The 15696-nt window shown below is 38.7% G+C and overlaps 3 protein-coding genes across 4 annotated transcripts; 2 read left to right on the top strand and 1 right to left on the bottom strand.

The window, feature by feature from the left end:
• Positions 1-276: 276 nt before the first annotated feature.
• Positions 277-1347, top strand: rpl34 (ribosomal protein L34). Its single transcript, XM_054752837.1, has 5 exons — positions 277-323; positions 713-784; positions 858-957; positions 1031-1134; positions 1215-1347. The coding sequence occupies exons 2-5, from the start codon at positions 720-722 to the stop codon at positions 1297-1299; spliced, it is 354 nt and encodes a 117-aa protein (XP_054608812.1). The 5' UTR covers positions 277-323; positions 713-719; the 3' UTR covers positions 1300-1347.
• A 951-nt stretch (positions 1348-2298) lies between these two features.
• On the top strand, positions 2299-9236 carry ostc (oligosaccharyltransferase complex subunit). Its single transcript, XM_054800516.1, has 4 exons — positions 2299-2504; positions 2837-2930; positions 3033-3230; positions 3311-9236. Exons 1-4 carry the CDS (start codon positions 2366-2368, stop codon positions 3327-3329), a joined length of 450 nt encoding a protein of 149 aa, XP_054656491.1. The 5' UTR covers positions 2299-2365; the 3' UTR covers positions 3330-9236.
• Positions 3887-15535, bottom strand: etnppl (ethanolamine-phosphate phospho-lyase). Of its 2 annotated transcripts, XR_008573832.1 has the most exons (13): positions 15345-15535; positions 15098-15216; positions 14085-14244; positions 12422-12496; positions 12234-12327; positions 11195-11311; positions 10891-10973; positions 10600-10825; positions 8506-8660; positions 8219-8439; positions 8071-8141; positions 5777-6023; positions 3887-5676 (listed from the first exon to the last, which is right to left on the bottom strand). XR_008573832.1 is itself a non-coding variant. In XM_054800515.1 (12 exons), the coding sequence occupies exons 1-12, from the start codon at positions 15401-15403 to the stop codon at positions 5961-5963; spliced, it is 1443 nt and encodes a 480-aa protein (XP_054656490.1). In that variant the 5' UTR covers positions 15404-15535; the 3' UTR covers positions 3888-5960. The 2 variants fall into 2 exon arrangements, 1 of the variants encoding a protein (XP_054656490.1); XM_054800515.1 differs by having other exon boundaries at positions 3888-6023.
• Positions 15536-15696: the final 161 nt, after the last annotated feature.

The following is a 15696-nucleotide window of genomic DNA, read 5'->3' as shown; positions in this document are numbered from 1 at the left end:
TTTTGTTGGTGCTCTTTTTTTGTCTGTGTGTGCCATCTCACCAGGACAAACAACCTGAATTTTTCAAAGTATATTTAAATAATTTACATAATTCAAACATGTTATTATGTTTTCATTATTTGAATAGAGCATTATTTGATTATTGTTTATTTTACCTTTAAGTTAGTAGCATTTTTCTGCTAACCAATCAATATCAATCGTAAGGACACCATGCAGTGCACTACTCCTATCGTCAGGGGGCAGTGCAACAGCTAGCATCGCCTGGCCGCTTAAACATTCCACTTCAGTACTCGCTTTTCCTCTTCCGGTCGCGGCGACAGCAGGTATGGCGGCTAAGCGATCTCTGTGATACATAACACCATATGAATCCGCTTTAATCCGGCGTTTAGGCATGGTCACAGTCACTTACATTAAACTGAGATATTTAGCTATACATCGGTGATTTTGATTGTGTTGATAATTTATCTGTTTGGTGGGTTTTAAGTATTAGCATTGACGTGACTCTTACGGTTCGATACGAGCGCTATGAAGTCACAATATTAGCTGTTGCTAGAAGCTGTATGTGGTTAAAAATACTGTCCCTAGTGAATCTGAATGTTGTTCAACGCGTTCACATAGATACATGCTACGTATGACAGACGTTTGTTGGCATTGCTATCATTAACCGTTACGAGCATGTTAGCGTCACAGTAACAAGTGTGTTGATTTGCAGCTTCAAAATGGTGCAGCGCCTGACATACCGACGTAGGCTGTCCTATAACACAGCATCCAACAAGACCAGACTGTAAGTGGCATCCTTTCATTGGAGTCTGCAGCACGCAGAAGCGTGTGACGGTCTCCTCTTTGGTTTCCTGCAGGTCCCGGACGCCTGGTAACCGCATTGTGTACCTGTACACAAAGAAGGTTGGAAAAGCCCCAAAGTCAGCTTGTGGCATCTGCCCAGGAAGACTCCGTGGAGTAAGTTTCTAGTATGCCACAGGTTGCAAAGACGATCAAACAGCAATTTTGCAATAAAATGTTCTCTTACTAGATCCGGGCTGTTAGACCTCAGGTTCTAATGAGACTCTCCAAGACCAAGAAGCACGTCAGCAGGGCCTATGGAGGCTCCATGTGCGCCAAATGTGTGCGTGACAGGTAAAAGTTCAATATCTTTTCAAAAAGTGCGTGTAAACATTGTGGGTGATTCGCTGGTTCTAAATTCTGTTGTTATTTAGGATCAAGCGTGCTTTCCTGATCGAGGAGCAGAAGATTGTAGTCAAGGTGCTCAAGGCCCAAGCACAGAGCCAGAAGTCGAAGTAAAGTGTGTATTTGTATTGCTACAATATTAATAAAAAACAAAAAACTACACTTTGTTGGTTTGAATCATTTAGTTCGCGCTGATGATACTTGGAAAACAGCAATAGCTAAAACAGCTTACATTATGAAGAATTTGTGGACTGGAGAATTGAAACGACCATTAAAGTAGAATTTTTAAGAACTGAAATTGTGGGAAGTCGTACATTCATGTTTTTAAAAGTCATTAAATGTTATATTTAAACTGGTTTTCTTAATTTAACATTTATTTTTCACACAGGTATGTTTCCAAATATTTAATAATTGCCTTCAAATATTTAAAATGTTTTTCATTTGACTCTTCAGCACGTTTGATGTGACAGAAGGTCCACTTGCCAAATTGCAATACAGTTTAGTGTCAAGATGCTAAAACTGCTTCAATTTTCAACATTTTGGGAATGCACAAATAAAAACAAAGTGGATGTCTCAAGACGTACCTTATGACTTTCCTTTTTTAAAAATTACTTACAGAATAGGAACTAATGTAATGCATGTAGAAAATATACTGTATATCGGCCATAAATATTTAAACAATTTTACAAGTTCCTATTTATAATTTATTTAATTTCAATAGAATTATGTATAACCATAAAATATTTCCACATTTAAAAATCATGTGAAGTGCTATCTAATTGATCAGTTTTGTATATATTGTCCTTAAGAGAGGGAAATACAATGTATATGTGAATTTGTAGAAATATGGGATATTTAGTGCTGAATATTAATATATGAACATATGTGAATATTTTGGTACATTTTTGTTGGTAAAAATCAGGTAGTGGTGTTTTAAATCTCGGTTTGTAGTACTGGTTACGGTACTTGTTAACACCGAAAAACAAGTGAAATTATTTGTTCATAATATATATTTAAATGCATGTATTTTCCCCACATTTAATAACCTTTGCAAAAAAAAAAACAACAACAACAAACGAGGAAACGCAATTCACTTCACTTCCGGGACACGTCGCCGAAGTGCACACCAACGAAGAAGAAGAAGAGGAGGAAGTCGGAGCTGCAAGAATAGAACAATATCATGGAGACTTTATATAGCATACCTTTTACTGTGCTGGAATGCCCCAATGTAAAACTGAAGAAGCCTTCCTGGCTGCACATGCCGTCAGCCATGACAGTGTATGCTGTTGTTATTGTTTCCTACTTCCTCATCACTGGCGGTAAGGCTAGCATGCTAACAGGCTAATGGTTTGTAGTAAGTTAGCATGGTTACAGCGTTGTATGTAAACGAGACATAGACACACTTGAGTTGCATTTTGTGTCGAAACGAGTCTATATGCTTTGGCACGCAAATTGTTAACATGAAGCATAAAAGAGAAAAGCGAAAGTTGGAGCTAAGCTAGCATATGACACCGAGTTAGCCCATTCAAATGTTAAAGTTCCGCGATACGCCATGTTTGGTTCATTTAGATTGTGTTTTAAGACTTGCTTGCATATTTGCCTTAAAATGACCTTTTTCTAAGTTGTCACAAGCGTCTTCCTCACCTGGCAGGAATCATATATGACGTCATTGTGGAGCCTCCAAGTGTGGGCTCCATGACTGATGAGCATGGACACCAAAGACCTGTGGCCTTCCTCGCATACAGGTAGGAAGGCTTATAGATTCTAATATAAGACAGATAAAGGCACCTTCCACTGAAGTAGACACATAGAAGCTCTTATGATCATCATAATGTGTTTTTTTCTAGGGTGAATGGACAATACATCATGGAAGGACTGGCTTCCAGCTTCCTCTTCACAATGGGAGGCCTGGGCTTCATCATCCTGGATCGCTCCAACGCGCCCAACATCCCCAAACTTAACCGCTTCCTGTTGCTCTTCATCGGGTTCGTCAGTGTGCTCCTCAGCTTCTTTATGGCCCGTGTGTTCATGCGAATGAAGCTACCGTAAGTCCATATTTCAAATTCAGACGCATTGCTTTTTTATTTGACTCACTTTTTCTCATGTTCCCCCCCCCCCCCTGTAGCGGTTATCTTATGGGATAAATACACCCCCCGACACCTGGATTCATTCAGTATGGACTGATCTTGCTGATGAAATTTAAAGTTTGGACTCCAAAAACAAACAACTAGCAGTGGAGATGTGCCAATCATAAAGTGGGAAGTAGTTTGGTTTTCTAAAAAAGGAATTATCCCGCTAGTTGCATTTTTGTACACAATCCTAAAAATAAATCTTTGTTTTCAGAACATCTCGCCATGTTTTGTTGTTGAGGAATGCTCTACACCAGGGGTGTTTAAAGTGTAGCACAGGGGGCATTTTCAGCCTGCAACTTGTTTTTTTTGTTAGTATTATAACAATAAAATAATTATTCCTAAGATTTATGCTGCTGGAAAATAGAGTTGACTTGTGAGACAGCGCCCTCTGCTGGATTCATAGCTGCAGCACTTTTTCCACCCTGCAGATAACGCCATCAGACAACTTTTGATTTAAGTTACCATTCCGAAAAAGTCATTTACAATAAAGCAGAGTAAAGAAATCTGCAAATAGGCGGGGATATTCTAACTTCTAACACTGAGAAAGAGTTTGCCCCCTTCCTCCTTTCTTATTTTTGTGAGTGTTTGTCGCACTTTAAATGTTTGAGATCATCAAGAAAATGTAAATATTAGTCAGTGATAACCCAACTCAACACAAAATGCAGTTTTTAAATGAAGCTTTTTATTATAAAGGGAGAAGAAAAATCCAAACCAACATGGCCCTGTGTGAAAAAGCGGTTGCCCCCTAAACTTAGCATCCATCCTTAGCAGCAACAAATGCAATCAAGCGTTTGCCATAACTTGCAATGAGTCTCTTACAGCGCTGTGGAGGAATTTTGACCCACTCATCTTTGCAGAATTGTTGTCATTCAGCCACATTGGAGGGTTTTCCAGCTTGAACCACCTTTTTAAGGTCATGTCACAGCATCTCAATAGGATTCAGGTCAGGACTTTGACTAGGCCACTCCAAAGTCTTCATTTTGTTTTTCTTCAGCCATTCAGAGGTGGACTTGCTGGTGTGTTTTGGATCATTGTCCTGCTGCAGAACCCAAGTTGGTTTCAGCTGGCTGGACATTCTCCTTCAGGATTTTTTGGTAGACAGCAGAATTCATGGTTCCATTTATCACAGCAAGACTTCCAGGTCCTGAAGCATCAAATAGCCCCAGACCATCACACTACCACCATCATATTTTACTGTTGGTATGATATTCTTTTTCTGAAATGCAGTGTTACTTTTACGCCAGATGTAATGGGACACACACCTTCCAAAAAGTTCAACTTTTGTCTCGTCAGACCACAGAGTATTTTCCCAAAGGTCTTGGGGATCATCAAGATGTTTTCTAGCAAAATTAAGACAAGCCTTAATGTTGTTTTTTGTTCAGCAGTGGTTTTGGTCTTGGAACTCTGCCATGCAGGCCGTTTTTGCCCAGTGTCTCCTGGGAAGGGTCACCACTGTTCCATGTTTTCGCTATTTGTGGATAATGGCTCTCACTGTGGTTTGCTGGAGTCCCAAAGCTTTGCAAATGTCTTCATAACATTTTCCAGACTAATAGATCTCAATCTCAGTTATGTTATGTTTTAACGGGGGGGGGGTCAGTTTTTCACACAGGGCCATGTAGGTATGGATTTCCCCCCCCCCCTTTATTAAGAGGAGAAAGTCATAATTTAACAAGGATAATGTAATGTTTTGAGGCAAAATGTTGAAATATTAGAGAAAGACGCTATTTATTTAAAGTTGTAATATGAAACAAAAATAAGAAAATTGATTGTATTTTGGAAAATGTGGGGGGCGGGCGACCAAAGTTCATACTAATAATAGGCTTTTTCACCTACATCACAAAGCTGTAGTTTTTTCTTGAAAAATACATAACGTCTCACTCGAAGTGGCCCTCGCTGGAAAACATTTGGACACCCCTGCTTTAGTGCACCAAATGTATGAAAGTGGCCCCGCACATTCCTCAATTTTTCTGCACAGTCTGCAGCCCTCAGTGGGAAAAGTTTAGATAGCTGCAGTACCGGCTACTCTCCACAAAGGGGCGCCATCAAATGTCAAGATACTGTATTTTTGCATACGTATGCAAAAATGGACGATGTTTCATTCACTTCAAGGACAAAAGTGGACAAAAGTAGCCTTTAAAAATATGACTGCACATGTAAATGACAAATAAAAGCCACATATTGCACAAGCACTTGTAAATCATTCAAAGCCATACCTGATTTATGTTATTAGCAGCACTCACAGAAATGTCATATTCGAAAATAAGCTCATTGTAAAAAAATGTTATTGGTTGGCGACCAGTTCAGCGTGTACCCTGTCTCCCGAAGTCTGCTGGGATAGGCTCCAGCTTTACCCGTGACCCTAATGAGGACAAGCGGTATAGAAAATGGATGGATGGATGTTAAAAATGTTTAAAGTCCTCCTCTTGATGTGTTCAGACTTCCTCCATTATGACACTTACTGAAATGTTAGAGCGTCCTTGTCCCCTGATGTCCTTCAACGTTCTGTTGAGTCCACAATGGAAATAATGCAGCAGCAACCAAAAAAAAGCCAAGCTATTAAACCTGAGCAAGCCTTGCCTGATCTCTTAAATCTGTAGCTTATCATTATTAATACAGTGTGTTTTAAAAGGAAGCTTTCTGGTCTCATGATGTCTTGAAGCCTTGACTGTGAGCCAGCTCGCTCTGATGATGACTTATCGGCAGAACCTTAAAACAAAAAGCATTGAAAAATATTATTATAGTCCTACCGTGTCATTTTTCCTCGTATGGCAAGCAGACAATTGTCTATTTGCTCAATGTAGAGAGTAGCAGGTATCTATTAGGGGTAGGGCGGTCATTTGTCCCATTATACTTGAATTTGAATTTAAATGTTAATATTTTGTTCCACAAATAATATTTGTTAAATAGTGCATTCCTTTCAAAGTCCTTTCTTATTGATTTTTTTAAATATGAGGTGTTTATTTGGGATAAGGTGTCCATGTGTACCAATGCACTTCTATAGTTTTGACTGATATTTTCAATCAGTTGATGATACTTAATTCAACAGAAATTGTGTACACTAATCAGGTGTTTATTTGGGGTATGGTGTGTTTACTTGATGTTTAACATTCCGTTTTTATTTTGTAATTCATATTTCGTTCTACAAATCATGACACTTCATGTACAATAAAATATGTACGACAGTAGAACTTCGGCGTTTGTTAATCCATTCCAAAGGGTCAGTCTAAAACCAAAACGTACGACAACTGAAACAATGGGAATCCGTTCCAAACTCCCAAAAATGTTAACCCAAAGCATTTTTAATATAAAACAATAATACCACAAGATTCAACGTGCCAAAGGGTTAAAAAATACAAGATTGTTACACACAATATAGAACCGAGGTAAAAGTTTGGCAAACATTTTCATCGAAAACTAGCGCACATGTAAACCGAGGTTCCACTGTTTAATACAATGAAGTGTTTACTTGAGGTCAGGTGTTTATTTGCACCATTCATTTTTAAATTAATATTTTTGTCCACAAATCATTTACAAAAAAATATGCACTATAATAAATAAAATGAGAGGGTGGCGTTTATTTGTATTAACGAGGTTTTATTTTCTAATTATTTTGTTTCACACATCATACTTAATTTACAATAAAATATGTATTAAAATCAATAAAATAAGAAGGTGTTTATTTGGGCTAAGGCCTTTATTTGTGCCAATGTAGTTTTTATTTTTTAGTTAACATTTCGGTCCCCAAATCATGATACTTCTTTTACAATAAAATATATATGATAATAACAAAAAATAAAAATGTGTTTATTTGTACCAATGTGGTTTTATTTTTTTAATAAATATTTTGTTCCGAAAATCTTACATATTTTGGTCCCCAAATTATGGTACCTCATTTACAACAAAATATGTACTATAATAAATAAAATAAAAAGGTGTTTATTTGTACCCAGGTGGTTTTTATTTTCGAATTAATATTTTGTTTAAAAAATTAAATTTACAATAAAATATGTACTACAATAAACACCATAAGGTGCCTATTTGTGGTAAGGTGTTTTTGTACCAATGCATGAATGCAATGAATATTTTGGTGCACAAATCATGATACTTGATTGCCAATAAAATATGCACTATAATAACTATAAGGCACAAGCATTATTGTTATTATTACACGGTGGCCTCGTGGTTAGCATGTTCTCCTCGCGAGTAAAAAGCTATATTGCTGTCTAGTCTCTTCTGTAATTTTGCTGTGTTTTACAAGTGTCACAGGAGTTTGAACCTGACAGAGAGGCTCCAGCATACGCGACCCTAGTGAGGATAAGCGGCATGGAAAATGCATGGATGGATTATTATTCATACCAGTGTTTTTTTTTTTTTTTTTTCAATGACGTTAAATTTGCAATGTTTTTTTTAATTTTCATTTCATTGATACAATTTTTGTTTGACAAATACATAGCACTACTTAAAATAAATAACATAACAATATAATACATCTAAGAATGTAAATATAATGCATATTATAATATTTGACATTGGATGACAAAACTGGCTGGTGGATGTGGTAGCACCACCCGCACCACCCAGCCGCATTTCATGAAGGGACAGAACATATTTGGCATTTATTGAAAAAACGTATTCATTTATATTTTCTTCATATTTGATCAATATTTAATACATTTATTGATAAATGGACTTATATTTAATTTAAATGTGATGAATATGTTTATCATTCATTTATTGTTTGGAAGCACTGTACCTGTATTTTATTGACGGTATTCTCTCCATTCAGTATGCCAGCAGTCTTCATTCCTGTTGCCACTTCAATTTCTGTGAATAAACCAAAAAGTATATGAAATAGCAAGCCCCCTCTGATGCGTCATGAAAGTGATGGTTTCCCGTCGCACCCGTGAGAATGCCATCAATTTTGTCCACCACAAAGTCGACGTCGTCCGTGCTGAAGCACATGGGCGGCTTAAATTTGAGCACATTGCGATGAGGTCCGTCTGCGCTGAGGAGCACGTGCTTCTCCTTCAAGTGATATATGACCTCCTGGGCCTCTGCTGTGGCTGGGGTCAGCTTCAAGCGGTCCTTCACGAGCTCCACCCCCACAAACAGGCCGCGACCCCTGCATGGAGGTCCTACATTTACCGCCCTCCTCCCCAGCACTGTTGGTGAAGGTGATGCTCTTTACCTGACGTCACCTATGAGGGGGTGCTTCTCTTTCTGAGCCTCCAGCAGAGAGGTCAGGTACTCGCCCACTTGCAAGGCTTTCGTCTGCAGGTCCTCCTTGACGATCACGTCCAGGACGGCCAGACCGATGGCACACGACACCGGGTTGCCTCCAAACTGAGAAAGGGACACCACGCACACAGAGGAACGATGCTATCATGGAAGTTACCATCACCGTGCAATGGACTCTTCATTAGGGATACCTGCACGGTCTAACAATTAGAGAATACAGTGTTCCCTCGTTTATCGTGGGGATAGGTTCCCAAAATAGGCCGCAATAAGTGAAATCCACAAATTCAAAAAACAATACAAGCAGTTGATGTTTGCTAAATACAAGGCAGAAGAGTCCTGATTGTTCTGTCAGGTTTGTTATTTTATTTTATTTTATTTTTTATTTATTTTATTTTATTTTATTTATTTATTTTTTTTTAATAATTTTGTTTGTTGTGTTTAAAAAAAAAAAAAGCTTTGTTCTTTTTTATTTATTTATTTAGTATTGTCATCATTATTATTATTATTATTATTAATGTTCTTTCTTTTTTGGGGGGGAGGGCTATCTCACCGTTATCCTGACTATCACTGAAAACATGACATGGAATGCAGGAAGTGAACAACATGTACTGTACAAGATGTAGATTGGAAGGGGGGTAGGATTAAATAAGCTTTGCTTCTTCCTACTCCTTTTGGACATGTGGAACTGTGAAATAATGATTCATGAGATGTATTCCATTGTAACCTTCATGTTCAAATAAACTAAACCAAACCAAACCAAACCAAAGTACGTAGCCAACTTTATGTGTTTACAATTATTATACATGTTCTAAGGCTGTAAAACCCCTCACAATACACTTCATACACTTTTCTCACAGGCAATAACAGTTTCTCACATTTCTCTCTTGTTTAAACACTCAAAAGTTCCAAATTTGTTTGAATTTTATTTACCAATCTACTAGGTTGGACACGCGTATTCACTCCTCTAACCGTGCCTCTTCGTCCTGGCGCCGTTCAGCTGTAGCGTTTTTATATCCTTGTTAAAACATATTGCTCCTGCTGTCGTCCTCCTCGTCCTACTCCTTACACCGAAGATTCATTTAGCCGGTTAGCTGCTGCTTCTTCTATTGTTTAGTGGCGGTTAACAAGCAGCTCACACAGTTAGATGGTTTGCTAGCGACTATTGGAACAACAGGAAACGGCATGAAGGAGATTGCCGATCAGGACGCAGAACACAATGGGCGGGTTCTCCTTTAGCTTTAGCCTTAGCCTTATTATATGTATTTTGTGTGAACATTTTTGAGAGCTGATGTCCGGTGCCAGTTGCCATTTTGTTAGCAAGCTAAGATGCTAACAGGATGTTTTGTGATGAAAATACATAAGAACACAGTTGGGGTTCACGCTGTGTACGTTAACAACACAACAAGATGTGGGCCATATTGCACGCTAACTGAAAAATATACGCAAATTGAGGCAATTGGGGGCGCTAACCGAGGTACTAATCATGTGCAGTGATTTTGATTAAATACAATTATTTAATTAGATTTATTGGAGACAGGCTAAATACTTCATACTACTACTACTACGATTAATAGTTTAACAATAATAATAAACAGACAATAATTCATGCAAAAACTAACTAAGATAATGTGATAATTTGAATATTTCATCCATCTTCTATGCCGCTTATCCTCATTAGGGTCGAAGGTGTGCTGGAGCCTATCCCAGCTGACTTTGGGCGAGACTGGTCGCCAGCCAATCGCAGGGCACCATTCACACTCACATTCATACCTATGGACAATTTAGAGTCTCCAATTAACCTAACATGCATGTTTTTGGAATGTGGGAGGAAACCGGAGTACCCGGAGAAAACCCACGCACGCACGGGGAAAACATGCAAACTCCACACAGAGATGCCCAACGGAGATTCGAACGCAGATCTTACCGATCTCCAAACTGTGCGGCCAACATGCTAAACACCAGGCCACCGTGCAGCCCTATTTATTTCATAATAGTATCATTAATAATAATAATAATAATAATAATAATAATAGACAACTCTTACTGTGTTGAAGTACTCCATTCCTGACGACATGAAGGCCTGGGCCACCTTTCTGCTCGTGACCACACATGACATCGGGTGCCCGTTCCCTATCGGTTTGCCCATGGTAACGATGTCGGGCACAAAGTCGTCACCCTGAAGCTGGAAGCCCCAAAAGTGAGTGCCCACGCGGCCGAAGCCCACTTGGACTTCGTCTGCAATGAAAAGACCTCCTGCTTTACGGACATGCCTGCAGAGAGAGGTGTTAGCAAACAAAGGGACGGTTGGAAGATGAATGTGTCTTTCGTAACGTACTGGGCCACTTGCTGGAAGTAGCCTGCAGGGGGGATGACCTGTCCACCACAGCTCTGCAATGACTCAGCAATAAAGGCGGCTATCTGCGGAAAAATGTCGATAAAGAGCGTGCATAATTTTGTATTCATGCAAAACTCCCTTTGGAAAACATCCACATGTATATGCAGCGTGTCTGCTGGTTTGGGCTTGTCCTAAGAACATGTGTCATTGTGTCTGAGCGGTTATGATGCAGCATGTGATCAACAGTGGCTCATGTTTTTGAAGCCCATGATGATCAGAAGATGCTGGGAGTGAACAACAGTACCTTGCCTCCTTTGTTTTGCACTTGCTCTATGATATCTCTGACTTCATCGGCGTACGCTGTTGCAGGATCCGGGTGGTCTCTTCTGTATTTGCCTCTGTACACATCTGGGCTCGAGGCCTGAGGAGCAAACAAGGCAGCATGCTAACCTGTGTCCAGACTTGCACCAAACATTTGGCCAGTTGGAAAACTGTTGTGCTGAAGGTGGCAGGAATCCAACATGACAGTTTGCTAGAAATCCATTTGGTTGTTTTTGCATAAGAATTTAAAAAGTCACAGGAAAGAAAAGTTATTGAAATAGTTTTTAGTATTCTTATGTTGTACTGGGAATTTATTAGTATTAATATTTATCATTGTTACATTTCATTAATTATACCTTATATTAAACATATTCTTTAAGTTTATACTAGCTGATAATAATCATTGTATTTCTATTTTTTTAATTATTTTAAAAAAATAAAATATACTAGTGCCTGCAGAGAAAACCACATATTTAGTAGTATTTTTTTATTTTATATTTAGTTATTTTTCTATATTTTTATTATTTATTTAAAATAAAAATATTTATATTAATAATACTGTCATATATAAGGAATTACATATATTTTTATATATCTGTATATGTATGTATTTAGCAGCATTTTTTAATAGTTTTATATTAAGTATACATTTAATTTTACATTTAATTGAAATTATATATATTTTGCATCACTTTATGCTTTACACAAACACAGTAAATAATAAAATATTTGCAAAAAGAATGAATTTCAATATATAATAAATGTGATATATCATCAAGAATATTAATAATAACACAGTAACATTATACAATTATTTTGATAGCATTTATGTGGATATTTTAATGGTTTTAGTTTATTATTGGCATTCCTATTATCTGAGGTGAGAAATGACCTACTTTGGCAGGCCTACATTTCCCACCATGCATCTGTCTGCATGCTTTCCTGTCCTGGTGCACACGCAGGTGTCAGTATTCAGCGCATGAAGCTGAGTCGTGATGTTCTAACAGGCCGGCAGCACTCACCACGTGCACAAATGGACTGGGAGCCGGGTCGGACAGATGGTGGAACTTATAGGGGCTGATTTCGATGAGCGACGTCACATGACCGTGATAGGCGCTGTGGGGGAGGGGGGGGGGTGGTGGTGGTAAAGGAAAAAATGAATGAGCGACGCCGCGACCCCGCTCAAATTTGTCCACCGAGGGTCTCTCACTTGTCGAGGGTGATGATATCTTTGCTGGCCGAATACTGGCGGGCGAGGCGGAGTGCCAGGTCGTTGGCTTCGGATCTACAGATGAAAGGGGGCAAAGGTCAGTGGAGTTACTTAGTCACCATTAAACACACAGTGGCAGCCTGCCGCAAAAACAAACTCATCTTTCACTCCTATTGACAGCTTGGAATGATGCTGCCCCTGCTGGCGGGAGGTGTCATCGCCTCCATTGCTGATGTAACATAACTTAGTATAACATCAACTAACCATCACGCAATGGTTACTTATTGATTGCTTTATCTCAGTTCATGGCCAGCACAATGACTTTTATTAGCGCATACATGCATACCATACATCTTTTTAGATAAGTAATAAACCTGCCATGTTCTTTATCTTTTATTGTCGTACATCGTGGTCGTCTACAACCGAGCATTCTGCATGTGGAGCCTCGCTTTTTACGCTGTAAAAACTCTTTGATGTGCCAAGCATCACAAAAAAATGTCAGATAAAAAAAAAAACATCTAAAAAGATGCCTAAATTGATTGTATTATTTTAGAGGTGCGTGTAGTGTGGTTAAAAGCGAATTGAAACACTACCAAAAACAGCAGAAATGATGTTTGCCAGGCATATCATGGTGTGTATATCATATTTTTGTTATTTTGCAGATGAAAGCACCCCAAAAATATATTTTTATGACTCTTAACTAGAGTCGCTAAAGTTAATGCTTTAATGATTTTCACATGAAAAAGCGACAAACAAAAATACTGTAGTGTCAATAGAGTACTGGGAAATAAACAAATGGGGAGCCTAAAAGGCGTCACAGTCAACAAAAAACAAACAGACAACCTCAATACACTTAGATCATTTGATACAACTATTTTTTTAACCCTTTTTAAGAAATGAATAGTTGTTCTGCATATGAAGTACCAAAAATAACATAAACAACATTACATGGAAAATATGTAAAACGATCACCTCATTTCAAGTCATTTTGTGTATATACAGGACATGATTTCAACTATCTGCCACTGTTTTTGTTAATCAAATATTATTAGCCCTGGAGCTTGCTTGATTAACGCTACGTTCAAAAACCCAAGGAAATAACCCATCCATCCATTTTCTATGGTGCCTTTCCTCATTAGGGTCGCGGGTATGCTGGAGCCTATCCCAGCTGAGTTCGGGCGAGAGGCGGGGTACGCCCTGGGCTGGTCGCCAGCCAATCGCAGGGCACATATAGACAAACAACCATTCACACTCACATTCATACCTATGGACAATTTAGAGTCGTCAATTAACCTAACATGCATGTTTTTGGAATGTGGGAGGAAACCGGAGTACCCGGAGAAAACCCACGCACGCACGGGGAGAACATGCAAACTCCACACACAGATGCCCAACGGAGATTCGAACCCAGGTCTTCCCGATCTCCTGACTGTGTCTCCTACAAGGCAAAATAGTAAACAAAAAAATATGTCTGGCGACCTTGACAAAACATTATGACTTTTCAGTGCCTGAACTTGATGCATTTTTCCGAGTCAGAGGTTGGAAATGGCACTTTTCCAAGTGTTCTGGAATGCAGCAGCTCGTCTTGAAGTGCAAGTGATGTGAAGTTCCAGCAACAAAACAGTGCTGCATATCGTGTGGTATTGTGTGGACCACGCCTTACCCAGAGTTGACAAAGTAGAAGACAGACAGCTCCTCTGGCAGTGTGGCCTGCAGTTTCTGGGCGTAGAGCACGAGGTTGTCGTGCAAGAAGCGTGAGTTGGTGTTGAGCAGCTCCATCTGCTGCGCGCCGGCCTTCACCACGTCTGGGTGGCAGTGACCCACTAGTGGGTGGGGGGTAACAGGACAGGATGTTATAAGTGAGCTTGTGAGGTGTGCTTTATCAATCGATAAAGTACAACTTAATTAATTAGAATTAATTAGATCATTTGATAAATCTATTTCATAAGCTAAGCTAGCCACTTTTATGTGTATGATGCACCGAAAAGAACACAAATAGCTTTGGAGTAAACATAACTTAATACATTTAGTGTTCGCATTTAAAATGTTTTTTTGCATATAATTACAAACAAACTGCTAATGAATTATCTAAACCGGTCTGGGACATTATGTTGTGTTAATCAAAGCATTATAATTAGTCTAATAGCCCTGGAGCTTACTTGTGCAATGCTGCATTCAAGACGGCTGGGAAATACAACAACATGGCTGATGACCTTGAAGAAGTAGAATTTAATAGTAAGATCAACCTATTTTTTTTATATTTGTAGTCTCATTAATGCACCAAAAAGAACATAATTAAGATTTTTATGCATAATGTTGCCTTTTGATGGAAAATAACTAAAAAGATCTCCAAATTTCAAGCCACTTTTGATGTTTCTTTTTTGCCTAAATAACTAATTCAACCGCCAATTAAGAAACAAGGACAGTCGTTTTTATGTGCATGATGCAAAAGAAAAACACCATAAAGAACTTCTCTTATGCGTAATGTTGCTGTTTGATGGAAAATATCTAAAACTATCTCAAAATTTCAAGTCTTTTTTGCTGTTTTCCGTATGTTGCAGTGAATGCTGTCACACATTCCATGTTGCATTGCACTTACAGGCAGGGCAAGGTTTACTTGCCAGAACACTCTTATATCATATCAAGTGTGTGTGTGTGTGTGTTGCATGTGTTCACCATGAGCAACATTGTTGATACAGTCAAGGTAGCGTTGCCCCTTCTCGTCGTACATGTACTGACCCCTGGCTCGCACTATCTTAATGGGGTCATCACTGAAGAAGATCTTGCATGAAGGCCTGCATTAATGCAAACACACACACACACACACATGCAATGTGGTTGGACAGGTTATTTGGACAGCAAAAAAAAAACAACTTTTAAAAGTTAATAAACATTTTAAGAAGTATTTTAAAAGTGTTTTTACCCAATGTGCTTCTTCCTCAAGTCAATAGTTTGATTTTTGTCCAACTTCTCCGCGCACATTGTGCAGGTGTCCCGTGGTTGTCCAACACTTTTTTGGCTCACTGTGTCCTCTGACGACACAAACAATCCAAGCGGCTGATTTATAAGAGAGGCGCGTATGCAGAGGACGCTTGAGGACGTTCACCACACCTCTCTTTCGCTGTCTTCTTCTGCTGCCATCTAGTGGCAATACGCATTTTCGCAACCCCGGTTCATTCATTTTAAACAAACAATACAGTATACATAATATGTAAAACAATAAATACATCAATATGAGTCGGGGTGTAATTAATATTAATAATTATTGTAATAAT

Source organism: Dunckerocampus dactyliophorus, chromosome 15, assembly GCF_027744805.1.
Source record: "Dunckerocampus dactyliophorus isolate RoL2022-P2 chromosome 15, RoL_Ddac_1.1, whole genome shotgun sequence".
NCBI lineage: Eukaryota > Metazoa > Chordata > Actinopteri > Syngnathiformes > Syngnathidae > Dunckerocampus > Dunckerocampus dactyliophorus.
The sequence above is the reverse complement of the archived record's forward strand: the minus strand, read 5'-3'. Positions and strand labels throughout refer to the sequence as shown.

What these genes read in the sequence shown, in the direction of transcription:
- rpl34 (XM_054752837.1), top strand. Translation starts at nt 720, where the DNA reads ATGGTGCAGCGCCTGACATACCGACGTAGGCTGTCCTATAACACAGCA. An exon ending in GCATCCAACAAGACCAGACT is followed by an intron (nt 785 to 857) that starts GTAAGTGGCATC and finishes GGTTTCCTGCAG; the next exon opens with GTCCCGGACGCCTGGTAACC. An exon ending in GCCAAATGTGTGCGTGACAG is followed by an intron (nt 1,135 to 1,214) that starts GTAAAAGTTCAA and finishes GTTGTTATTTAG; the next exon opens with GATCAAGCGTGCTTTCCTGA.
- ostc (XM_054800516.1), top strand. Translation starts at nt 2,366, where the DNA reads ATGGAGACTTTATATAGCATACCTTTTACTGTGCTGGAATGCCCCAAT. An exon ending in CTACTTCCTCATCACTGGCG is followed by an intron (nt 2,505 to 2,836) that starts GTAAGGCTAGCA and finishes CTCACCTGGCAG; the next exon opens with GAATCATATATGACGTCATT. An exon ending in GTGGCCTTCCTCGCATACAG is followed by an intron (nt 2,931 to 3,032) that starts GTAGGAAGGCTT and finishes GTTTTTTTCTAG; the next exon opens with GGTGAATGGACAATACATCA.
- etnppl (XM_054800515.1), bottom strand. Translation starts at nt 15,403, where the DNA reads ATGTGCGCGGAGAAGTTGGACAAAAATCAAACTATTGACTTGAGGAAG. An exon ending in TACTTCCAGCAAGTGGCCCA is followed by an intron (nt 10,826 to 10,890) that starts GTACGTTACGAA and finishes CTCTCTCTGCAG; the next exon opens with GCATGTCCGTAAAGCAGGAG. An exon ending in GAATGGAGTACTTCAACACA is followed by an intron (nt 8,661 to 10,599) that starts GTAAGAGTTGTC and finishes TCCCTTTCTCAG; the next exon opens with TTTGGAGGCAACCCGGTGTC.